Source organism: Miniopterus schreibersii, assembly GCF_964146895.1.
Source record: "Miniopterus schreibersii genome assembly, chromosome: 1".
In the NCBI taxonomy this organism is placed as follows: domain Eukaryota; kingdom Metazoa; phylum Chordata; class Mammalia; order Chiroptera; family Miniopteridae; genus Miniopterus; species Miniopterus schreibersii.
Window position 1 is genome coordinate 197,876,715 of NC_138101.1, and position 26,434 is coordinate 197,903,148.

At 54.6% G+C, this 26,434-nt stretch overlaps 1 protein-coding gene across 3 annotated transcripts in view; it reads right to left on the reverse strand.

The window, feature by feature from the left end:
* BCL11B (BCL11 transcription factor B) overlaps positions 1 to 26,434 on the reverse strand; it is an 88,589-nt gene that overhangs the window by 38,198 nt on the left and 23,957 nt on the right. For 2 of the 3 annotated variants that reach the window (XM_081144452.1, XM_081144453.1), the window contains exon 3: positions 11,603 to 11,818. The exons of the other annotated variant lie outside the window; for it this stretch is intronic. In XM_081144452.1, the coding sequence (XP_081000578.1) occupies positions 11,603 to 11,818 (216 nt within the window). The remainder of the gene's footprint in view (positions 1 to 11,602; positions 11,819 to 26,434) is intronic. 3 annotated transcript variants of the gene reach the window in all.

The following is a 26,434-nucleotide window of genomic DNA, read 5'->3' on the forward strand; positions in this document are numbered from 1 at the left end:
AGGGAGGAGGGAAGGCGAGGCAGAGGGGGCAAGGATGCAGGTGAGAATGCCTGTCCCATCACAAGGATGAAGGGCCCGGAAACCAGAGAGGTCACGGGGCAGGCCTCGGCTGCAGCGGGGAAAGCCACGTGGACGCTCAGACACCTCCGCCCAGGGAAACAGCAATGACGATGATCGTGATGATAATAATTATCATTACACCAACAATGAAAATATTACAGTAATACCTGGCTACTCTTCACCGCCTGCCTCATGCCAGCTGCTGCTGAAGGTGGCACAGTAAAGCAGCTTAGGGCTCCGAACTCAGACTGCCTCAGTTTCCACACCTGTACAATGCAGATAACAGTGCCTTCCTCACAGACTCAGGGTGAGGGATTTTGAGACTGAAGCCCACGTTTGATAAAGCTCCCTGTCCTCATTGCTACCCATCCCACTTAGCTGCTGCCATCCTCATTGACAGATGAGGAAACTGAGGCTCCTAAAGACGAGGTCACTCGCCAAGGTCAAAGAGCTCACAGATGTCAGAGCCGGGATTTGAACACAGTCGTCGATCTCCAAAGCTGGAGTTTCCCCAGCACACATTCCTGGGGGGTGGAGGGGGGATGACACACAGGACTGGCCTATGAGACAGTGGCAAGGTGGGGGACAAAGTCTCCCCCAGAAAATGAGAAGGTAAATTCACCTCCAGAGAAGCGCCCCCAAGGGCCTCCGGGGCCTGGGCATGGAAACAGGATGGCGCGCACTGAAATGCAGGAAGAATAGCAAAGTTCCCAGAGAAAAATCACCAAAAGTGCCTCTGCCTTAAACGCCCAATGGTCGGTGTGGCCGTGGGCATGGGCGTGGGGGCGTTCTGTGCTAATGTTCCCCCATGTCACCACGCACATGCCTGTGCATGCACACACAGGCATAAGTACACATATACACACTCATACACACACATGCACGTACACACACACATATGCACACATGCACACATATATACGTATACACACTCACATACACACATATGCACGCAAATATATACACTCATGTATAAACACAAACATCACCTACAAACACATGCAAATACACATACATATGCACACACATACGTACACATATATGCACAAACACACAAATACACTCACTCACATATAAACACACAAACCACGGGGCCTTTCATTATGGGGTCTGTGCCAGACCCCAGGCCCCTGGCAGAGGCAATGGGAAAAACCAAGGAGAAAATTACATGAGGCAATGTTTGGCTCCCAGTGAAAAAGCCATGGAATGCTTTCCCTCAAATCCTGGTTGTTTCGTACAGGTCCACTCAGACCCGGCTCATTGTGGGGATGGGGTCTGGCCAGGTTCACCGGGGCGGGGGGGGAGGCCCAGCCTTCCTAGCTCTTGAAGCAGCTGCAGCCTCCCAATGCTACCAGCCACCTGACCAGGCGTGGCCAGGACATCCCAGGCCACCAGCACCCACAGAGGCCACGGTCAGGCTGTTCATGGACTATCCTCCCATCGAATCCACGCTCAGCGAGATGGGTGCAGGGCTGGGCTCCTGACCCCAACCCCACTCGCAGGCCTGTGCAGCCTGACTTGGGAGCATCACTCCAGTGGGCCCCACGCTGCTTCCTGAAAAGATGCACATCTTGGAAGATGCAGACTAAAAATACTCCTGCTTCTCAGAGCCGGTTTACAAAAATAATTACATTTTCTTAAAAAAAAAAAAAAAATTATAGGCAAGTATGTGTCCAGCTATATTTAGCTCCTACTCAACTCTGCTAATTTTTTCTCATAATAATCATCACAGGCTTTTTTAAAGCCACCCCACTCTGTGAATAAATTGTGTTCTGACTTGGCACAGGGCAGGACCGGGGGCCACACAACCTTCCATGAGCCATGGTGGTCCGGGCGCTCCCCCGAGGAGGCAGCATCTGAGGCTCACAGGGTTCCTGGGGGAGGGAACCCGCGGCCACCATCTCCAGGTTCAACCCAGTTCCCATTCGGGTGAGCCCCGCATGTGCCTGAACCTGCCCCAGACCTCTGGAGTTCACACAGAACACCAAACTGGGGTTCCTGCCCTGCAGGGGCCTACAATCCAGCAAGAGGGATGTCATGAGCTGAAGGGTAGCCCCAAAATGAAATGTCCATAACCAAACGCCTCGAATCCAGACCCTCAGGAGTATCACCGCTTAACTTGGGCCAATTGTTGTCCACATTCCTAAGACTCAGGTCCTTAAGAACGAACTCCACGGTCAGGTGAGGCTGTGGACAAACTGGGACCCTCGGGCACTGCTGGTGGGAATGGAACACGGCACAGCCACTGCGGGAGACGGCGCAGTTCCTCAGTTAGTTACACACAGAACGGCGATACGATCCGGCAATTTCTCCTCTGGGTATAAACCCCAGAGGGCTGAGAGCAGGATCACAAACCACTGAGCACACATGCTCACAGCACATGATGCAGAACCACCAAAAGCTGGACGCAGCCAAGTGTCCATCACGGGGTGAACAGGCAAACAGGATGCGGTCCATTCACGTGGCGGAATATTACTCAGCCCCGAAAAGGAAGGAGATTCTGTCACACGCTACAATAGGCATGGACTTTGAGGACCTGCTGGGTGAGATAAGCCAGACTCAAAAGGACAAATACTGTATAATTCCACTTCTACGAGGTGCCCAGAGGGGTCAAACTCACAGAGATGGAAAGTAGATGGTGGTTGTGGGCTGGCGGGGAGGGAGAGGGGAAGTTCGTGCTTAAAGGGGAGAGAGTTGGTTCTGAAGATGGATGGAGGTGATGGGACCAGAACAGTGTGAATGTACACAATGCCACTGAACTGTACGCTGAAGAATTGTTAAAATGGTCAGTTTATGTTTTGTGTAGTTGGCCACAATAAGAAAACAATTCCAGCGGCATTTCCTCGTGCCACTGTGAGATTCAGTGGAGATGGCACGTACAGAGGCCGTGGCACTCAGTGGGCCCTCAAGCAATGGCTCCTTTTGCTATGAAATCAAGAATAAAGTGAGGTGCTTGTTAATAAAATGCAAGGAATTATGAGGAAGGGAGCCCACATCAGAAAGAACTGGCTAAACGTGGCTCCCAGGCCCGGCTCGTGGCCCAGGGGGCTTCCTCCCACCACCCAGTCCTCACCTTTTATTAACAAAGGCAATAATTTAAAATGTCCAGATTTATGAAAAGATTCTAATTGCCCCTATCTCTGCAGGTAGTCGCTCCATTTTTGCATTAACCTCCTTAGAGAAGTGCAGCCCTCTAATCCCTTTCACTGAAATCATAAAACACAGGCCTTCTTACTATCCTGGCTTGGCCAGCACACTGCAGCTCTGTGATCTATTAGCTCACTCCTCTATCTCAGCTGCTCCCACTCACACCTGCCAGGGAGGTCAGCGGGAGGGCAGCTGGGAGCCAGAAAGCAAGAAGGAGCAGACTGTGCCCCCGCCCCGACCCAAAGAGACCTGAGTTCGAATCCCACCTCTGCCATCTACGTGCTGTGCAATTTCAGGGAAGTCACATCACCTCTCTGGTCTCAGTCTGCTCACCTGTGAACTACAGAAGGTTACCTTCCTGAGAGAGAAGCTGCTGGGAAGCTTAAATGTCTGAAAAGGCCCCTGCAGAAGGCCTGACGCACAGCGGGGGCACAGAAATAGTCACCTGACCGTGGCCTGGGTGGCTTCATTGCCATGTAGAAGGAGGACCCTGACAGGAGAGGAAACCATGGTTGATGCTTCCGCCCCCACTGACCACACACCGTGGTCACACGTCGCTCCCCAGCTCTTGGTTATCATTAAATAACCCCCAGGGAGGGGACTGAAATGACAGGCAGGCTGTGTTCCCCTCAGGTGTCAGGGCGGGCTGCACCTGGAACCCACAGAGCGGGACCCCTGCCCACCAGAGGTTTCTCCTCTGCTTTTTGGATTAAATTGGCCAGCCTTGATTATGTTTGGATAAACGATATTTCATGGTTTAGACTATTTGGGCTTGATTGTGAAATATGCACCGTCCACAGCCCCTCCGCCCTGCCCGGCCCTCGGGGTGGAAAAGACAAGTACATTTTGTTCCCCCACCAAAATAAGTCAGAGGACACCTCAAGCTTTAGGGACAATGACAGCTGGTTTCTTTCAAGAGAAAAGAAATTGTTTCTGGGGGACGGGGCACAAAAATGAGGCGGCGCGAGTGCATTCTGTGTGCCTGTCCTGCTTTCCCTCGCAGACGTGAACACAACCTTTCCGGGTCCTCACTGTCCACCCGCGTCTCCTGGGCACCTGCAGGGACGGGCTGCCTGGGCGCCGGGAAGCCCGAGACAGGGACACAGCTGGACCTGGTGAAGGCTGGAGTGGGGCCAGCTGCCGAGTCCCTGCCTCCCGGCCAGACCCCCAAAATCCAATTTTAGGGCAATATGAGAAAATATTTTCCCACACCCCAGCCTCTTCTTCATTGTCACAACTTCCCTCTCGTGGTCTGAGGGTCATTTACTCTGTGTCTCCTTAAGTCTCTAACTCCTCGGACCCTTCAGGGGCCAGCCAGGGCTGGTGGAAGCTGGGTGGGTCAGCGGGACGCCTCCTAGAAGGCACCACATCCGTATCTGTCACTGGAAGAAGACTGTCCCCCCCTCCAGCCTCTCCTTCCCCAGCAGGAAAATCCCCATATGTCCCGGGTCCCCCCAGACCCATAAGCCCAGTCCTTCCATTTGTCGTAGTCAAGGACAGCATCATGGGATGTGTAACTCACGTGGATGTGCAGCCCCCACCACCGTGAGCTCCTCTAGGGCAAGGACCCCCTGAGCTCATTTCTGGGCCCCTGCGTCTAGCCCAGGATCAGGCACCAGGCGAATGAAGGAAGACCTGGGGACCCGCCCAGGCCCATGTCGGAACGTGGCCTGGTTTCCCAGCACAAGCTGCATTTCTGTTGCCCGCCTCTGAGCCGCCTGCAGGCCAACGGGAAGGGGAAGGGGAGAGCTTGTGGGTGTGACCCTAGGCCCAGCCAGACCCGAGTCCCAGCCTCAGTTCTGCTACTTGTGTGCTGTGTGACACCAGGCATGTTGTTGGCCTCTCTGAGCCCTAGAATCCTCATGAGCAAAAGGTGGGGGGCTACATCTTCTTAGGGGTGTCATGAGAATGAGGTGCCTGAGCAAAGTGTGAAGGGTGCCCCGGCCACTGCGGGCACATAGTAGGCCCTGTAGAAGACAGCAGCAAACCACAGGAGCCGTGATGGCCCTGGGCCTTCCTCCCCCTTCATTCACGAGGGGCAGCATGCCAAGTCACCGTCGGAGCACGCGGCACTCAAGGCTTTCCAACACCAGCTTCCTCCTTTCTGCCCCTCACACCTCCCTTCACCTTTGCTGCCCCACGTGCTGGTGACAGGCTGTGGCCACCCCAAGCTGGCAGGTGATGAGTGGGCCCCCCAACGCTGGGATAATGACAGGGAGTTCCAGCGTCCTGGTTTCACAGGTGAGGAACTGAGGCCGAAGAAAGGAAGTGGCCAGCCAGGGCCACAGAGTCATGCCCATGCCCATGCCCATGCCCATGCCCCCTGAGAAGGGGAACCACGCGCGGTCCCGTCTCTGCAGCCTCCCGTGATGCCTGCAGCTCCTCCGCCAACGTGTGTGCACGACATTCCACGCCCAACAGGAATCCATGCCACGGAGCCTGGAGAGGAGACGGGGCGGCCACAGAACGTCTCGTGTCGAGGCCACATCAAAGCATGTCCCAACGGCAGCGGTAAAACTGAGGGCCTACTATGTGTCAGCAGTGTCCAAGGTGAACGTGGGAGGCTCCTCAATCCAAATACTATCTGCTGCCCAATCCAACTGCACGTCACGCAGCCCCAGGGGGACAACGAGTCTCCTCCTCCCGTTTTCCATATGAACTCAGTGGGGCAGTGCTGTCTAGTGGGCAGGGCCTGAGGGGTGTGGTCAGCTCGGCCACAAATGTCCTGCAGCCTCTTCCCCACTCTCTGCCTCAGTCTCCCCGTCTACATAATGAAGGGGCTGGATGAGATGATCCCTTGGGGACCCCGATCCTAGATCATTAAAGCTTATTAATTCAAGCCTCAGGCCATCAAGGTGAAGCGGTCCCGGGCCACCGGGCTCCGCGTGGAGCTGCTTTCGGATCCCCCTTCAAGCCGCAGAGCATGGCGGCCGTGCTCGGAGATCCTGGTGTCGGTGGCCAGTGCCGGTTACTCACATCCACTAACTGCTTTAAAGTGCGGCATGCAGGCTGCATTAAAAATTAATTACACATGCTATTTTACTGCCGGTGCATAATGTAATGAGCACCAGCTGTGCTAAACAGCCAAACTCCTTTTTAAGACAGCTATAAAAAAACAGAAGAAAAAAAGAAAGAAACTGCACTTCCAAATGCCTCTCCTGTCAGAGCAGGAAAAACAGCAACATCTTGTACGGATTTGAACAGAATTCTTTGATTTAGCTGTGCTTTCAGAACGTCTGAAGGGCCGGCTTGCGAGCGGGATGGAATCCGGCCCGGCTGCAGGTCTCTGTCTGGACGTCGCCGGGAACCCTTTTATCTAAGGACAGTCACACTGGTAGGTGCCCCTGCCCCCCACTGGGCAGCGTCAACCCTTCTCCTAGCGCCCCTCCCCCACTCCCCAGCAATGTCAGCCCCCACTGGTGCTGGAGATGGGACTCCCAGGCTCTGTCATCAGACAGGGGACTTCTCTGGAGCTCACCCACGCCCTGAAGCCCTCAGCCACTTCCACCAGCCTGGAGAGATGGCTCCCTCCACCCTGGGGGCCTTGCGGCTCTCCATGGCTTCTCCCAGCACCTTCTCCAATTATGGGCTCTAAAGGCAGGTGGTCCAGGGCGGTGTGATCCCAGAAGCAGACGGACACCGGAGCAGAATCCAGGGACTGGGGTGCAGAAGTCCCCGCTGGGTGGTATGTGCTGGGCCTCCGGCCCTTTGGGCGATGCAGAAATCACAAGGCATACAGATGACTAAATTTTTAATAACTCCCCCGAGAGCCCTTTTTCTACACTGAGCCAACCCCCATTGACCCTGGGACCTGGCTGGCCCAGGAAGACCCAACTACAAACGACTTTGCAAAGGGAGGCACGAGAGCATGTCTCAAGCCTGCCCCCGCCGGAGCGCTTCTGTCCACACACGCTCACCCACTCACCTCTCGTCCCCTTCACCCTGGACTCACCCCTCCCTCCAGAGTCTCCATGGAGGCTCTCACACCCCACCAGGGCGCCTCTGCGCCCCTGCACCAGAATCCAGGCGGCGCGCAGCGGGGGCTGGGCGGGCACTGCCATCTCGGCCTGCAGCACCCCTCGGCTTCCCACTGATCCTCCGGTGTTAATCAAACCCAGTCTGGAGTGAAACTGCAGCCTGCTTCTTGTTCTGGTATGAAATGTGCAAAGCACAGACCATATCATTAACATAAAACTTCCAGAAATAAGGCCACTTTCCAGACAGACTGTATTAATTGCACCAAGCTTCCACAGCTCGGGTGGTCTAATCCACGGCGTCCCATTGGACGGCTCCGGTTATAAAAACCAACACACAATGAACACTGGGATATAACTGACGGAGAAGACGACAGATCCTACCGTTAAACCCTGCTATTTACTTACAGGTATTCTTTTATCATTACTTTCCCTCTAAGCCAGGCCGAGAAGCCCCAGACAGGTTAAGTAACACAGCAAGCACAATCTCAGGAGGAAAGTCAACGGGCTTTAACTTCGCAGGATTGACCTGTGATTTCAGCAGATACTAATGGCAGCAGCTGACTCCTCCTATTAAACCCAAACACTTCCACTTCCCCGAGCTGGGGTCCTGCGCAATCTTACGCGAGACCTTGAGCTTCACCGAGTTCGTGTATTAATCAACGCGGCGGGTGACCATTTGCGGTTTTTAGATATGCGGCGAAGTCTCCTGCTTCCTTTTGGACCTCCTGATGCTGGTACAGGATCTGAGCCGGCCGAGAGGTTAAATGGCTTTCAGGTCAGAAACTCAGGATCCAGCCTGAAATCCAAGTCCACACGGTGCTGGACACGGAGGATGTGATGTTCAGAAACCCATCCACCCACTCATGGTGTCTGCAGGGCTCGGCCCCTGGCATGGTTCTCACCCCTGACCTATGACATCATTTGATCCTCAAAACAACTCTTCAAAGCATGCACTAGCATTACTCCATGTTACAGGTGGGGAAACTGAGGAAGAGGGAGGAAAATGACTCCTCCAAGGTCATACAGGACAAAGCAGCCTTCACCCCAGACTCTTACACTCTGGTGTCTGCCTCTGAATCACAGAAGCCTCAGAACAGGGAAGGGTTCAGGCCAAAGCCCAATAGTTTTCAAACTCTTCTCTGAACAGCCCAGCCCTGCCATGGGGACCCTCACCAAGCCTCATACCCAGTCATCCAGTAACTCCATAACTGAAACAGACCAATACAATCTATTTCAGAGATCAATGCAAGGAGCTCCGTTTTTAAGTGTTATGTATATATCACAGATATATGTGTATGTATATGTGTGTACTTTTATAGAAGAGAAAATTGAGGCCCAGAGAGGGGGGGAAATGACTTGTTCAAGGTCACCAGCCAGGTACAGTAAGGGCCAGGACCACAGCCCAAACCTCTTAACTCCATGGGCAGCCTGGAGAAGTCCCTACATGGAATTTCTCAGGATAAAACTTCATTTCCTAGGAACACCTGGACTCAGCTGCCCATTATTTCAGCCAAGTCAAAAAGCGCTGATGAGCAGGGGTCAAAGAAGTCCCTTCTCCCACCATGACCATCAGGAGGCCTGGGTTGGGGTCTCGGGAGGCGGGGCTGTTTGGAGTGCTGCCAGCCCGAGAGGCACACAGCACTTGTACCTGTGTGTTTTCTCCCCCAAGAAATCACACCCTTCTATAAATAACTGCGAGTGCGTCCCGGGCATGCAATTAACCTGTGCAAAATGCGGTTACACCAGGGTTTTCCATATTAATTTGAAGAGATAGGGTCAGTGCATCCTGATCCAAAAAGGGACAAGACAAAGCAAGGACGGCAGCCCCTTCCCACCTGCACAGAGCCTGCTTCCTCCTAATGGGTAACGGGGAATGTAATGACTCCATTCCAACTACTAATTAAACAGGCACTAACACACTTATGCAAACAGCCCGGTGCCAGGGACAGCAGCTACAAGGGACAAACACCACTGGAATAGGATATTTCCAGGTTGAAACTGATCGGAAAATATGGTGGTTCTACCCAGCACAGGCTGATTAATGGGGACCCAGCGATGAAAGGGGACAGTGCTGAGAATCGGGGTGGAGCGCTGGAGGCTGAAAGCAGGCCCCTGGACGGTCAGGAGGAGAAGTCCCAGGAACCCCAGGCACAGACACTTCACTGACATCAAAGGTGGGGACTGTTCCTAGGCTCTGATAGCATCAAGTTATAAAACCCAAGAAGGCCTCCAAACAGAGGAGCCAACGCCACAGATGAAAGAGGTGCTGGAAGAGCAGCCCAGGAACAAATCCCACCTCTGCTCCCCCCACCCCTTTTGAAGGGCCTTCCTTATAGGTGTACAGGTCCCCCTTCCCTCCCCTCCACCCTACCACCAGACTGCAAGCTGCAGGAAGGCAGGGAGGGACCCGCGTGCCTGACTCTGCCTTGTTTGCACAGTGTCTACAAACTAGGTGCCCAAGAAATGGCTTTTCGTGGACAGATGGACAAGTGAATGAATGAGTGAGTGAATGAATGAATGAATGAATGAATGAGAACTGAGAGGCCTCAACGTCTCTGAGCCTCATCCTCTCCTCTGTAAAGTGGGGAGTGAACCTACCTCCTAAGGTTGCTGTGAGGATTAAATTCACGCATGCACACAGAATGCCTAGCACAAGGCAGCACACAGTAGGTCCTCAACACAGCCCCTAGAAGGAAGCAGGTGGCACTGTGGCTGAGAGCAGGCTTGTGAAGAACGCCCCTGGATGTAGGTAGCGGCATTTGGCTCGGTGGGAAGAGGGTGGCCTTGTCAGGAGGCACCCTGACAACAAATTCCAGGTCCCCAACCTTGGCCCAGGCACTCACCCTGCTGGAGCCTTTACTTCCCCATCTGCCAAATGGGGATGGAACAGCTCCCACATGGCACAGTGGCTTCTAGGCAGAGCCAGAGCCAGCCGAAGGTTAAGCAAAGCCCGGAGCACCAGGGAGATCAAGTTTCTGCTCCACATAAATTGTCCGATTTGAGTCATAAACCCTCAAGCTGATCTTTGATAGCTTGAGCCCCCTGCCCAGGGCCTGCCGGAGCTGCAGCACTAATTGCAGGAAGCCTTGAGAACGGGGCAGCCACCCAGAGAAGCAGGCACCCGCCACGCAGCCAGCAGGGACCACAGCACAGACCTACAGAGCCTGGACAAGAGCCCCAGTCACCCTGGACACCAGGCCACCGAGCTTCTTTGCGACCCCCTCCCAGGCGATTCCATCTATGCTTTGTGCATTCAAGGCATAAGCCCAGGACCTATGACGCCATCTGTCACAGAGAGATGCTGAAGGCTGCAGGCTACGCCACCGGCAGCAAGGCCCAGGGGGCTCCTGACCCTGGAGCTGGGGCTGCCTGTGGCCCTCTTCCGAGCTGTGGCTCCAGCAGGGACCCTCCCTAGGGACAGCTACAACTAAACGCAAACTCCGCCCAATAAAAGTCATTTTCCCTTCACCACCCAAGTCAAGAAAAATCCATGTGTCCTCACTGCACCCACCCTCTCCTCTCCTGCCTGGAAACCAGACGACAGGTGCTCCCACCACCTGGCGCGTCGGCATCCTGGCTCCTGTGGCCTCACTGTGCTTCACACCAGGCAGGCCTGGCCAAGAACACAGACAGGAGAGGCCGGGATGAGAGGACCCTGCCAGCAAATTCCAGGGGCCCCAGGCCAGAGCAGGAGTTAGGGTTCTGTTTGGGGACCTGGGGGTGGAGGGGATGTAATGGTAGCCAGGTTGAACGACCTCACTGCCCATGTGTGCACATCTGTAAAATGGGAAGCCACACCAACCGAAAGCCAGCCGCACAGTAGGTGCTCAGCCCCTCAGGTAAATGTATGGCCCCGCCCCAGCCCCCCAACACCTCCCAAGGTTTCACACACCCCTGAAAGTCTCCTTTAGAGTGTTTTTTCCCCGCTCCAACTTAATGGGCAACACATTCTCACAAAGAGAAACGCATTTGGGATGGCTTGGCAATGTACACAGATGGCAACCACAGAATCTTCTCCTGGCTACGACTTAGGGGAGGAAGGGGCAGTGGCTGGGGCAGGAGCGGAGGAGGGGGTGGCAGGGGAGAGGGCACAAGAAAACCTCAGATGTTAAGCGTTATCCAATTAAGCTTTAGCTAAACAGCCCAAAGAGATGGAATTTGAAGGCTGGGGTGCATTCTGGGGGACCCTCAGAACGGGCGGAGGCGTGAGGGACCTCCTGACACTGGTGCTCAATTCTGAGGGCATCCTTCACCGCTTCCCCTGGGACCCCCCCAAAAACGCCTGTTGGGGCAGGGGCTGCCTGGCCTCCCTGGGTCCCCACCTTGCCCCAGCCCACCTGTGAGAGGCAGCTGCTGGCTCTGCCGGGGCACACCCCGCCACCCCCGGGAGCCCGCCCCCCCACCGCGGCGTCTGTTACCTGACAACTGACACTGACATCCAAAGGGAGCCTCCGTGTGCCCCTCACCCTGAGCGCCGTCACCCGAGCCCGGGCGCGCGCTGCAGCACGGCAGGGGGAAGCAGGGCGGCAGGGTGCCCAGGGCGCGCAGAGGTGAGGTGATGACGGATGTGTGAGGGTGGGAGGAGGAGGCAGCTATGGGGGCCATCGCGGGCAGCTGGGCAGGCCTGCACGGCCCTGGAGAAAAAACAATAGAAAAGACTGGTCAGTCGGGCCCTGGACCGGACACGGGGCTCGGGGCTCGGGGCGCGGAGCAGGGGCCCGGGGCGGAGGGCTGCGGGCCACCCTTCCAGGGTGCCAGGCGCTGCAGGGAAGACCACTGGGGCACAGGCAGAGGCCGGAGGGGTGCCACTTCCACAGCTGCCAGGTTGGGCTGTCCTGGGGCCAGACTCCCATCCCTGGGGGCCTAATGCAGGGAGCTCTCAGGGTGCCCACTCCCAGGTAGGTCCCCCCACGCGGGGGCTTCTGAAGTGTTGTGGAACAGGCTCCATTTGGGCATCTTTCCCAAAAATCTGGGCCACCCACCCTAGGAAACTCCAGGCCACCACCACTTGCTCTATTGGGACGACCTGTCTGTACAGGCCTGGGACACCTCCAGTCCACCTCGGGGCACAGGGCACTGGGTAACCTCCAGCCTGGCGAACAGCCAGCCGGTGCCTCTCTCCAGCCCACGGTCCTCCTCAGCAACCCAAGCCCCCAGGCCTTTCAGAAGGCTTTGGACACTCCCCAAGAGAACCCTGGCACTGCCCAGCACCACTCCTAACGCCTCCCGGTCTGGTGGCCACGACACAGGGCCAGGGGCCTGCCTCGCCTCAGCTCCCCAGCACAGCCTGCATTTGATTTGGCCGTTTATCTTAAATGGCTAAGAGACCACCAGGGCAAAACATTTGTGTGAAGCCCTTGCCAAAACCACAAGTGAAGAAGCCCAAATTCCCTGGGTAAATAATTGAGCAGGGAAGCATCAGAGAGACAAAAAGAAAACATCAACAAGACGACAGGCAGCTGGGCCCTGGGCCGGCTCTGCCAGGGAGGCCACCCGACACTGCTCACCGCCCCACACAGGTCTGGGGGGGGGGGGTCTGCCCACTCCACGGCCCCACTCGGGATCCTCCATCCAGAAGAGCCACAGGGCCATGCAAACCCACTGAGAGCCAGGAGCCACAGTGTTCACCTCCAGTGAGTTTCCCAACATGCCATGGGGTGGGGCTAACAATGCCCATTGCACAGACCAGGAAACTGATGATGTGGCCACAGAAAGCTGCACACACCAGGAGCCAGCCGCACCAAACCCCTGGCTGCCTGGCTCCAGAACCGAGGTTCTTTGTCTGTTACCCAGGGTTGAGGGCATCAGGGCATTTGAGAAGACCTACAAATGTCCTGCCAGGATGCCAGAGCTAACACCAACCACTTGGGCCCCTCTGGGCCAAGGAAGACCTCTTATTAGGCTAGGCCCAGGGCCTGAGATGTTTCTAAGCCCAAGGCCCAGGAATGGCACGGCCAAGGACCCCATAAGCAGTTCCAGCCACAGATGCCAAGCAGGCCATGCCCCAGATATAAGGCAGGCCCCAAGGAAGGTCAGCATTTGAGGCCAGTGCCACCTGCCTCCTCCTGGAAGCCTGCCCTGGCCAGTCCTTGCCTGAAAACCCCTGGGCACTGCACGTGTGACCCTGTCCACTACAGGGGCCTTGCCTACAGACCCTGGGAGGCTCGGGATCAGCCGTTACTGTGACAGTGGCTTTGTGTGAACACCTAGCACAACCACCCCACTCAGCAGGGAAGATCATCCCCACTCCACAGCGGAGATACTGAGGCTCAGGGAGGTGTGGAACCTGAACTCAGTTGTGTCTCCAAAGCCTAGATGTGCCCTGCTTCCCCCTCAGGCTGCAGCTGGGGTGGAGTGACCAGGACACCCCAGGATCCTGAGGAGGAGGGCCGTGGGGCAGGGGGCCTGCGGGTCTGTGGGCTCAGTCAGGCCATCAGAGGTAGCAAAAGAGCAAATTCGAGTGGGTCCCCAGGTCCTGGGTGAGGCCACAACACAGCCACCAGCATTGACCAGGGCTGAGAAAACCAACAGAGCCCCTGGGCCTGGTGACAGTCCAAGCCGGAAGCGAGCAGAACCTGTATCTCCATGGTTGGAAGGAAGAACCACAGATTAGGTCCAGCCACTCTCTCCTTCTGGAAAGTGGGGCTTAGGACAGGGAGGGGTAGGGGCTTCCACACCTCATTAAGAATTCTCACCTTGCTGAAGTCCACCTACTCCAGAGGGGGGCTCAATGGAGGCAGGGGAGGGGCCAGCAAGGGTGAGGGGCCATCTGCAAAGGATCCTGGGGGGCGGGGGATTCATGCTGGAGCAGCTTAAGCCTGCCCAAGGGTGGAACTCCAGAAACCCTCATCTGAAGCTAGTGCCAGAGCCCAAGGGGCTGAGAGAAGCCACCTATCGTATGATGCATATGTAGGAAGAGTCCAGAACAGGCAAGTCCCGAAGAGACAGAGTAACTGAGGGGCTGGGTGAGGGGAGTGAGAGGGCTCATGGGCGGGAGGGGTTTCTTTCAGGGTGATGAAAAGGTCTGGCGTTAGATAGTGATGATGGCTGCCTTGTGAATATACTCAAAACCATTGCTCGTATACGTTGAAATGGTTAAAATGGTGAATTTTATGTTATATGAATCTTATCTCAATTTTTTTTTTTTTTTTTTAAAGCCACGGTGAGGACTGTCTCTGGCCTTAGTGCCTGTCCCAGGCCACCTCCCAGCTCTCCCTCCTTCTCAAGGAAGGGGTGTCTGCCTTCAAAAGTACAGCCAAGGAACCCAGGACACCTGACAGAACGCCTGAGACACTGTGACAAGAGACTGACACATGCACGGGAAGCTGGGAGCTCAGACAGCGAGGCCTCGGAGCCCGCAGCCCGGGTTCCAATTTCTCTTCTGCCATTTCCTGGCCGTGACCCAGGGTGAGTCACTTTCTCAGAGCCCCACCTTTAAAGGACAGTCAGGACACGCCTGGCCAGAGCCGAGCTTCTAGTAAACACTCAATAACTGGTCACCATCACTCATTTATTTTCCATTCTGGAATTGTTCCTCCCCCCCCCACACACACACACAGAAAGGCACCCTCAGAAGCCCTGCAGTGCACTCCTGCAAAAACCACTTTCTCTGGCGGTCTCAGGGGGGTCCCCTCGGGAACAGACAGACGCACGTGTGCCGCGGTATGTGGCAGAGGGACGCCGAGACGCCATTCCAGCTTTACCGGGATCCAGGTGGCTTAAAAATAAACCCCTGGCTGGCGGGATTGCTTATGGTGGAAACTCACTTTCATTAGGGAAAGAAATAAACAATGGATACATATACCATCTCATTTAAGCCCAGCAGCCTTCTTAGGAGGTAACAGACAGTCTCTCCCAGATGAGGAAACTGAGGCCGGGTGCCCAGGACCTCACGGCTCACGGGGGCCAGAACCTCGCTGTGTGCATCCGTACAAAGAGGCACAAAAAAGCACAAGCAGAAGACCCCCAAAACGTTTCTTGAGCTCCAATCAGGGTGTAAGGTCATTTTCAGCGCATCCACTCCGAGGGGGTCTCTAACCTGCCTCCCGGCGGGAGGGGCCCGCAGATGGGCCGCTTCCTTCCCGGCACATGCGCACTTCCCCGGCAAACGCGCGCACCCACCGGCGTGTAGACACAAAAACCCGCTGGAAGAGCCCGGCCTGGTTCGGAGGGGATCGCGAGCCTCTCCAAGGCTGAATTCTCGGGTGTCCCCTCCCACGTGGGAGGGCTGCAGACTCTGGAATACACTGTGCAGATGTATATTTTTTTTTCTCCCTACCGGTGCCTTTCAATTGATACATTTTTTAAAGCCAAGAACTCCTACTGATAGTGCAAAAATGAGTCATAGATCCTGGAGGGCGACAGACAGACAGGGAGCCAGCGCCCGGGAGTGAGGGCCACTGGCAAGGAAACCTGACAATCCCGCGCCCCCTCCCCCCATGCCAAGACATTAATTCTCACAAGTCGGAGAAAATTACTATGCATGAATGCAAAAAGCATGATCAGGAGTAATTAACATGGCTTCATATGCAAATTTTATTAATGCAGAAGTACAAAGTCATTATGCAAATGAAACTTACGTCAACTCTCTTGACAAATATTCATCGCCGAGGCTCAAGTTTCTCCCTCTTTATTTATTTATTTAATTTTTCCTCTCCCTGCCCCCCTTTTTTTCCCTGGGTCTTTTTTTTTTTTTAGGGGCACAGGTAGTGCTGGTGGCCACTCTGGCGGCAGGACTGTTTGACAAGTTTGCAAAGTTGTTTTTCAACCAGAGAAATTTATTCTTGCATTGTTGATTTTTTTTTTTTTTTTTTTTGGTTGTTGGCAGGTACAAGACAGCTCATAGAAGAGAAAAAATAAAAAAATAAAAAGCTCTGGGCAGCCGGCAGCCAATCAAAACGCCAGAGCCCGTAATGAGGGCGATTGATGGCTGTTTGGCTTTTACTGCAGGGTAATGAGGAGGGGGAAAAATATGAATATTCATGAGGCTGTGCTCCTGCCTTTGATGATTAAAGAAATTTTTAATATTCAAATAAGCGCTTGCCAAGTGATTAACAAAGAACATGCACGCAGAAATATGGAAATAGGAGCCGGGAAAGATTTGAGAGTCGAGCAGACCGCAGGAAAGGCAGCCTCAAATTTATAAACAAGATAGGCAGATAACCCAATTCGCACGCGGGCAAATAAAAACATTTCTTTCGGATGGCTTCAATATTTTGCCAGCTACTTTGTCTTAAGGGTGATAAAAATGCTATGTATTAAGGGGGTGGGGCAGTAGAGGGGGGAGAGAGAGATCACAGGAAGTCACAGGCTCTGCTCACATTTAAGGATCATTACCCTCCTTCCAGCCCACACCCCGCACCTGACGGGAAATCGGGACTCTTTTCCGGTTTGCTAGAGAGAGAGGAGGGAGGAAAGCCAGCTCAGGTTTGGAAACCCAGGGCCGGCGTGTCTGAGGTGGGCACATGCACAGCCCGTGGGCATGTGTTGCTTCTAGGGGGGATGGTGACTGTTGGAGAGGGGTGTGATTTGGGGGGTCCCCAATCTGGAGAGCTCAGCACCCCCTCTGGACTCAGGCCCTGGTGGAGACACATAAAGAAGACGGTCGAATGGGAAAAGGTGTGTGTCAAGAAGCTGAGAGGACCTTGGCCTGACCATCTCAGGGCCAACCACACACGGGGACCAGCTGCCACCAAGGAAAGGAGCCTCCGCCGGCTTCCAGCTCCATGAGCTGTCTGCTAGGGCTGCAGGCTCCTATTTTAGCAGCTCCAGCATGGCTCACATGGAAGCACATAATAATAGTATTAGCTGGTAAAACGATCCCACAGTTAAAATACATCTAATTAGCAGCCGATGACATCCATTTTGGCAATTTCCTATTTGAAAGAAGTGGAGTGCCACCTTAAATGAGCCAGCACAGGTACTCACCAGACAGGTCCTGCCCTAACCCATCATCTGTCTCTTGCCCTTTTTAATTTTTTGTGGGGGGAGGGCGGGGACAGGGGCAGGGGTGTGGCCGAGGCAGCAGGAACAGAGGAGGAGTCTAAAGCACCTTCTTTGTTACTCAATTTCAGAGCCACACAGGTCTTGGGGGGAGGGGGAGGCGGTACTCAAATAATAAATTCCTTCACTACCCAGGTCTTATTTCATGTCTTTTCCTTCGTTTTTAATTGCCAAGGTCTGGGAACCAGCAAAGACTAGAACTTGTTTTTCATTCTATTATAAAAATATGTATAATAAAACAAAGCAGACAAGGAATGCAAGCATTTGAGTGAACACCTGAAGTCACCGTGGAAACCTGCAAGCCCAGGACCCAGGACAGGGCCCAGGGCAGGCCCAGAGGGCACGTGGATGCCGTATGGCTCAGCTCCTGGCAGTAGAGCATTTGGGGGACCAAGAAGCCCTCTGAGGGGAGCGGCTCCCCAAGTCTACTTTTCACTTCGCAATTCTCATTCCAAGTCAGGCGCCATCACCGGTCTCCAGGGCCCTGGCTGCCAAGGGTTCGAGTTTGGGGGTGCATGTGTAAGGGTCCTTTAACAGAGGAGCAATGGGAAGGGGAAGTGGGGTCTCACGGGGTTTGCACGACTATGTTTAAAGATCTCCTTCAGGGTCATTACAGGGGAGATGTGGAAACAAAGTTCAGATCCACACTGAGCCTTTGCTGGGACTGCCTGCTGAAAACAGCTGTTCGGGTGACCGGGAATGGGGATTCCGATGCAGGCGAAGGAGCTGCTGGGCTGCCCTCACCACCTGGCCTGGCTGGGCTTAGAGAGGCCCACTCGGGGTGAGGGCACAGAGGGAGGGGCAGGGGATAGGTGGGCTTCCACCATGACCACCCAGAGAGCCCATGTGATACGCACAGCTCATCTTCTTGAGAAGCCTTGGCCACCGAGAGGAGGCATGAAGCTCATCCCTCCAGGCACCCTGTGCCAGGCCCCCTCCTCTGGGCACCTCCCCTCCCACGCTCTGAGATCTGTCAGGGGTGAATCACCATCTCCACTATTTTTGCTCCCCAGCATGCTGTCATTTACTGCATCCCAGAAAAGGGAGAGGCGAGGCCTAAGAACAACCATGCCCCCCCAACAGCACCACCAAACCTGCCTTCTTCCCTTCACCAGGGCTGAAAAGGGAATGTCCCCCCAGCAGCTCCGTCTTGCAACTAGAAGCAGGAGCGCAGGTCACCCCTCCATGAGGTCCAAAAGCACCTGGGTCGGTGGCTGCCAACCCTAATTTCCTCAAGATGCAAGTCTCTGAGCTACTCTGGGGCAGCAGGTGCCCTTTCTGCACCCTGAGCCTAGAACCAGTGAGGTTATATCCCAAATCCCCAACCCCCTGAGGCCAGTCCCAGGGAGGTGGCAGAGAGCTTTTCAGGCAATGCTGGGAGGAAGGGTGTGTCTGGACCCTCCTCTGTGAACCACCCAGGGGAGGGTGGAGGAAGCTGACCATTCCAAGCCGACACCTACAGGGAAAACATGAAGCTTCCACTCTCTTCTTGTGCTGGGCTCTCAGGGAAATCCCTGGAGGTCTCTGAACTACTGTATGCAAATAAACAGAACCCCCCATACTTGCGGAGGCCTCTGCACCCTGGCTTCGGGACAGACACACACAGGAAACACATGAGTCCTCTGGGGCCCCCGATCCTGGGACGGGCAGGCTGGGGAAAGCCAAAGGTGAAACCCATACACATGTATCAGCAACGTGGACATGTCAGTGTCTGCTTGCATCCCCAGAAAGCTCCAGAGGCCAAGGACAAACTGGAGGTGACAGAGTCTCTGAATGTCACCAGCAAAAACCTAGCAGAGAAATTGCCCCTTTTCCAACTCAGGCCTTCTTATCTGCTTCGACCTTCAGAGTTTCTGCCCTAAGACAACTTATCCAAGCTCCTCCTATCATTTTTTCTTAGGCTGCATCAAGACCCACAATCACTAGGCTACAAGCGTCTTCATGGCCCACCCCTACACGAAAAGCGCAGCCTAGAAACTGAAGTAAAAAGCTGGATAAGTCATTTGGGTTCCAGGCGTGAAGAATTTGGGACTTGGGGTCAGGAACCTAGGGCCCCTTTCTAGATGGAACTTAGTGGCCAGACTCCAATGACCAGCTTGGCCGGGCATCCCTTAGACACGTTCCCATTTCCCCATAGTTGTTGGGGGTGGGGGGTGGGGACTGGGGAGGGACCACAGTCAAGGCTGAAGTCACATGTCACATGAGGGAAATAAACCAGGAGATGACTCCAACTAACGACACGTTTTTCTTTCCCACGAGCATCCACAGTGCCTGACGTCTGAGGAATGGGGGACCTGGAGATGCTGAGTCCTGGCACTTGTTAAAAATCGGGTTCTCTATAGAACATGTTTCAAATCGGGTGAGTTCAGGAAGCTGTGGCCCTCAGGTCCCACAGACCCCAACAGGGCTTTGGCTCAGCCGCCCTGCACGCAGGGAGCACATACACAGAGGGAGGAAGTCTGAACTCGGAGAACCTCGGAGAATTCAGTGAAAACAATGCAGCCCGGCCAATAAAAAGAACTCCAAGAAACAGTGCCCTGCAAGGAGGTTACTGCCGTGACTCAAGCCGGGAGCAGCCAGGAAAAGCGACTACAATTCCAGGTGCGGGTGGAGGGAGGGATGTGAGGAGCGCCAGCATCACCCCCTTCTGCGGAGATCAGACGATAAAGCTGTACCTGGGCAGTCGGGGAACACGCAACCCCAGGGCCAGCAGGGCTCCTTGTTGTAGATGGAAAAAAATTCTAACTTGGTCAGTAGAAGGTGGAAAAAAAAGAAAGAAAAAGAAATCAAATTGCAGAAAAGGGGACCCTGCTATAATTTAAATGCACTTATTTGTTTTTAGTTACATTTAGTAGAGTTATATGCAGTTGGTCTCCTACTATAATAAAAAAAAATCCAACTCTCCCCTGGATTTTGTTGATTTTTTTTCCCCTTTTCATTTCTTTTTACCTTTTATAATAGACATATAGGATATTGAGGCTCAACGCTCTACATCACGTAAGAACAAAATCTTTCTGTGGTCTCTCTGTTCCCAAGCCAGGTCTGAAATGTCACTGACTGACGCACTGAGCAGGCCTGTAATCACCCCCAGCTAAGTAGCTACTCTATCTGAGTTTTCTGCACATAGATGGCATTTAATACACATATTGTGAGCCTTCCTTTCAGCACAGGTAGCACTTGACGACGAAAATCACAAATTTTCTTCCAAGGGAGCTGCAGTCTGATGGGCACCTCCTGGCTTATTTTCTGACGTGAAATCCATTTCCGTCTCCTAACGCACCCACGGTGACGCACGGTGTGTGCACAACAAAATTTGTAAAAATTAACACTTCGCGGGATTAATTCAATAAAGATTGCCGGCACATTAACACCAGTAACACTGCTCTTCGATTCCGTCTAGCCCAGCTCCCGGCCGCTGCACAGAGGTTGCATTCAGCTGAGCTTTTTACACCGCTGTTTAGGGTAATTAAAGAAACCGGGAGCAGGGTCCTCGTGGAAACGTGTCACTGCAGAGTGTTCCCCTTAGAAACCGGGGGGAGTCACAGCACGCCGACGTGGGCCCCGCCGTCAGTTTTCACCTCGGCTGCCTTCGAGACGGAGCTGATGTGCTCGCCGGACCTCAGGCTGAATTCGCTCGGGAAGCCGGCTGCTCCCTGCAAACGCTCCAGAGAAGTCAGGCCTCGCCTCCTGGCAGGAGCACCCGCCCCGCCTTCATGGGCCGCTTATTTGTTTTTGAAACCATTAAAAAAAAAAATGTTTAAACCTGCAGGCCCTACTGGGCTGTAATTCTCTGCCCAGCACCCCATCATGACAATGACTTTTCAGACACCCCAAAACAATGTGACGGATAAAAAAGGCAGGGAAAACGACACCTCCCCGGCTGCTCTGCGTATAAACAACGATCGTGTAGCTGGATCCCCACGTGCTCCAAGCCCCGGCTGGGACCAGAATCTGTATCCTCAGAGAAAGAATCCAGCGAGCACTGTTCCGGAGGCCTCAGAAACTAAACAGACGCAAAACCAACCAGCAAGAAGAAAAAAAATCATCCAAGATGGCAGAGGATTTTAAGTGTCGGGGCCGAGAGGAAGGAACCTGACTCAGCTCTCGGCCGAGGCAGAAGCAGCGTCTCCTGGTCTGCGGCTGCCTCCTGCCCTCGGAGCTGCCAAGTGCAGACAGAAGTGAGACCCGTCTCCAGACCTGCTCCCTGCGCGTCCCTGGGCCTCGGGGCAAACGGGTGGGGGGGTTTTTTTTTCTTCCCTACGTGCATTTTCATACCCTTATTGTACATCCTAATTTCTTTCGGGGGAAGAAAACATCAGTGTCACTAAAAAAACGTCACTCTGTTTTGCAAAATCCAGCAGCTTCCTTGGCAGCAAGAGAGGCTGGCTGGCATTATACCCTCATTTGACAAAACTACTATTTCTGGGCATGAGCTCAAAAACAGGTAGGAAGCAAATGCCGAGAAATAAGGAAGTAAAAACAGCCAACAGATTCCTCAGTACCAAGAACGCCAAGCGTAAACATGATTTATTTAGCAGCCTGAACTCCACCCAAGTAGGAGCCCACTCGGGGTAGGGGAAGGCTGGGAGGAGGGGGCGGGAAGGGCAGCAGGGAGGACCCCAGCCGCTCCGAGGGCTTTCTCAACGGCTCTGCTCAGAGTTTTGGGAGCACGACAATCTTCTGCCCCCAAATACAAGCATGTGTCCAAGAAGGCTGCACTAATCTGCTGGTTAATTAACGAGCTGCCACTAACAAAAGAGAGAAGACCCAGTTCATACAAACAGTGTTTACATGGGCGTTGCACGACCGTGGCACCCACCACCTCCCTTCCTTTTTTTTTTTTTTGCAAACCACGTTGGCTGGGTGTGGGGACAGGCATGGAGGCCTCTCAGGTGGGGGGTCTGAGCTTCTAAGTCGGGACCTGAGGGAGAGGGAGGACTACCCCTGCCTTCCCTGCCCATCCTGGCATGCCCACATGGAACTGGCGGAGATCTGTATTCAATTAAGGAACACCAGACAGCCTCTGGCTCCGTGCCTGCACCCATGCAGGCTACGGGGATCTGCCGTGCCCCCCACCCCACTCCAGCTCCATGCCAGGGAACGAGGGCTCCCTCAAGTCCCCCGCGGAGAAGGCGGAGGGCCACGCTTCCCCACCCCCACCCCCAAACTCAAGCCTGAGGTCTTGGCCCTGCCAGGGGAAACCAACGCAACACATAAAGCAAGCATCTGTATTTTCTAAGTAGCAAGTCTAAACCACAGGGTCTGGGCCCCGCCACAGGTGACTCCTATTAAAACTCCAATTCAGGTCACTCAGCATTCGCTGGAAAAAAGACTCCAAGCCTCTTCGAAAGAAAAAAAAAACACAACAAAACAGTAAGACGGAGCCCCAGCAGGACACTGGGGGCCTCTCATTTCCCCAGTGAAGGGACCATTTCAGAGCAGCCAGCTGTGTGCTCTGTGGGCACAAATGCCAATTCTGTTAGCTTCGACAGGCGGCGGCAAAGCGAAACAAGAATTTCCTACCCGTCTGTACCGAGTTGCTTCCTCGCCTGCAATGAGAGCAAGACTGTGCACTTAAAGGCTGCCTGCTGTATGCATTCCTCTCGAGCCCAAGCCTGCACTCCCTCTGCCCATGTCCTCTCTTTCTGGAGCCAGACACCAAATGTCAGGAAAGATAACTTTCATGGGCTATTCGGGTCAAGGGCAACAGCAACCCCAGCCTGTGTTAGGGTTCTGAGTCACATGACAGTCCCCAATCAAGAAGCTGGGGGGCAGGCAGTCCCCTAAAATGAATGGGCATGGGGGAGAAGCGTTTCCTATTGGTACTAGGTCACTAAAACGAAATTCCAAGTCCTCCCCCTTATACACCCCCCTAAATCCCCTATTTTTACCCCTTACCCTGAACATGACTGCTACACAAGTAGCTACGTGACTCCATGCCCTTTTGCAAACCAGTCACCCTGCCCCCGGGGACTGAACAATGACAGTCTACTCTTTTATGTCTTTGAAATCAGCAATTACCCGACTCCTAGGGAAGGGTTTGTTCTGGCACCTGGACGCTGGCAGGAGCGTACACAACTGGCTATCCCCGTGCGACAGATGAAGAAGCTAAGAGATGAGCTGGTCCGCCCTGGGCAGTTTAGGAACAAACACATTGGAGACTGGCAGCGCACGGCCACATCTCGCATGGGTGCTTCAACACCGAGGGCCCCTCCTGCTCCAGCGACAAGTACTGATAGAAGGCGTCACCAGGGCTCAGGTGCTGCTCCGAGGGGCCAGGCTTCTAGAAAACCCTATAAGAACATCTAGATTTCTCAAAGTAATAAAACTGAAGATGCTTACGCACACCTCCAAAGGAGGCCTCCCTGAGATCCCTCTGACTACCAAGTCCACTGGTATTCATTTCAACATGATGCAGCTGACAAAATCCCCCATTCCCAAGGATATCTCCCACACGTGGCTTCTGAACAAAGCAAGTCACCTGTGCCCTGCAGATTCGTCACGGCTCAGAACAACACACGCAAGGCAGCCCACCCGGCCACGTGGACACCCAGGTGTGTGCCGCCCAAGAAACAAGAGAAGGGGGAGGGGGGCTTCCCCCACTCTGCTCCCAGCCTTAACCTAAAACTAGAGGGAGAAATCACCAGTAATTTTTATCACCGTTGAATCATCAAAATAAAGAAAACAGAGATAAGTTGGCCTCCTCCGCCGTGTAACAGCCATTAAGTCAGCTAACCACACGTTACCTACTTCCAGGCAAAACCTGCACAATTACCCCCCCACACACACCTTGTCTCCCCAAATCCTAAAACGTACATCCTTCTAAAGGAACCGCAGGGACCTAAGATGGGGCCCCTGGAACGCACACGTGACCAGTGTTTTATCTTCCTTTCTCTACAGGAATCCGGTAACATAAATATTAATCAAACACGGGGATCTGCCTTTTCAGTCTTGGACCATTATGAGAGCTGGATTGTGATCTTTACCCATATTTACAGATATTCAGAGGCAGATTCTATCTTGTTAGAACTGTTATAAATGGACGTCTGAGAAACCAACCAGCAAGTCCAGGCAGATAGGAAAACCTTCCTGTCCAGGGCTGCCAGCAGCTTTGAGTTCCCAAGTGTTGAATCTGTTACCTTTTCCACAGGCCTTTCAAAAAAGTAAATTGACAAATACCTTCAGTCCTCCAGCAGAAAAGCCAGCTGCTCAAAGTTCGGGTTAACTAAATCGGAGATTTTTTTTTTAAGGTCAACTCTTACTCAAAATGCCACGAAGGCATTGGTTACAAAACACTATACCTTTGAGAGCACATAAAGTGCAGGATCCTGTTATGATTTGGGTCAGTCCAAATCATAAATAGATATGTACATGCATATTTTTTAAAATTACCTTGACTCTTGTTACAGCAAATTTCTGAAAAATGAAAAAATAGAGACGTGGTTCCAATTCTAGCCTAGAAAAGCTGTCACAGTGAAGGTAAACTTTTAATCTTCTATAGCCAAATAGCATACATTTTTATTTCCAGAGTAACAGCTTTGGGAAAATGTTTGAACATTTCCTTCAGAGCTTTGTAGTAAATACATCGGGCGTCCAACCCCTGCTTTTCTGGGTCTTTAAGGGCTGGCTGGAGTGCTTTAAACAATTGGAGGCCAATTTTTAAGAAGCAAAAATAGAGACTCTTAAAGACTTGGTCATTTGCATACAAATTCTCTTGGAGGGAGGGCACTGTAAAAGAAATCGCTGGAGGAAGGACTGACTTTAATGTCCTGTAATCCCAAGAGGTTTTGGGTCGCACTCTAGTGGAGGGTTCCATTCCCACACAATTGGGAAAACACTTACATTCCTGAGTATTTTAAAATCCCAGCCCCAGGAATTCCCTCTAGAAAAGCAGCCTCCCTCTCCTGCAGGAGGGAGGGGGGGACAACTCCAAAGAAAACTGCTTCTGGACAGGGCTGACTGTTGCCCTGAATGGACACAATGTTCAAGGGGACTAACTCTCAGGCTTCTTCCAACCGGGCCTCACCTGGATCCAGGGACCTGCGGGGCTCTGCTGGGCCAAAGGGAGCTGGGGGAGAGGGGGGGCACAGGCACGACCTTGCAGTGCGGGAGCAGAGGGGGTCCCCCGCGGCCCCAGGACCCGGGAACGCCACTCCAGCGAGGAGGAGCCCCGCCCCTCGTGGCGGCGCGGTCGGGGAGGGGGCCACTGGCAGCAGTCTGCAGGGTCCTGAAATGCAATTCCCCAGGCCTGCGACGGTCACTCAGCCCGGGCGCTCGCCCAGGAGCCCGGGAGGGGGCGGCGGGGGGAGGAGGGGCGGCCTCGGGCGCACAAAGGGGCCCCAGGACGGCGGGCTCCCCGCCCTTGACCTTGGGTCTCCGCCTCCATCCATCTCCGCCGCGGCAGAGGAAGGGGGCTGGCCCGGGGCCAGGGGCGAGCTCGGGGGGCCGCAGCCGGGCTGGGGGCCGACAGGGGGCCGCCGGGGGGAAGGGACTCGGGGGTTAAAAACTCAGGGGCAGCGGAGTGCTCCCAGGAAACCTGCATTCCGGGGGCGGGCCCGACTCACTGCACGCCTCCGACCCCCCGAAGCCAAAGTTGCACGGATGCACGAAGGAGGCCCCCTCCCCTTAGCCGTCCTCAGACCGGGCCGAGGGGGAGGGGAGCTGTCAGGGAGGAAGAAAGGAGCGCGCCTCCCCGGCGAGGCCAGACGCCGGCAGGGTCAGCTGCGCCTCCGCCCGCCCTCGCCGCCCCGCTCCGGCAGCTGGCCCATTAAGCCCCCGAATTATGCATGGGCCTGGGGCCCCCTCGGCCCTCCCGCCCCGGGGAGACACAATCATCCAGCGCACGGGTCGGGCCGGGAGGGCAGGAAGGAGCTGGCTGATGGCCGCAGAGCCGCGCGCCCTGGGCGCAGGCTGGCGAGGCCGGCAGCCCGCAGAGTGCGGGGCGCGCCCAAAGGCCCCGGCGGTACCCGGCGGGCAGGGGAGGGGCAGGGACCGCAGGGGAGGCCCCGGCGCAATCACGAAGTTTTCCAGGGTGTCTGCCCGTTTCCCGCGTGGGGTCCGAGAGGCGCGGGCCGCCCCCGCGCCCCTGCCCGAGCTCTGCTCCACCCGCCTCAGAAAAGGCCATTGTGTGCCTGGACTTGGCAGCGGAGAGAGACTAATGGACCCCAAGCTTGGAGCCCCCAGAGGGCGGGGCCTTCAGTCCCCAGCGAGAGATGAAGGAGGGGCTCAGTCCCGGCCCCCTCCCGCGG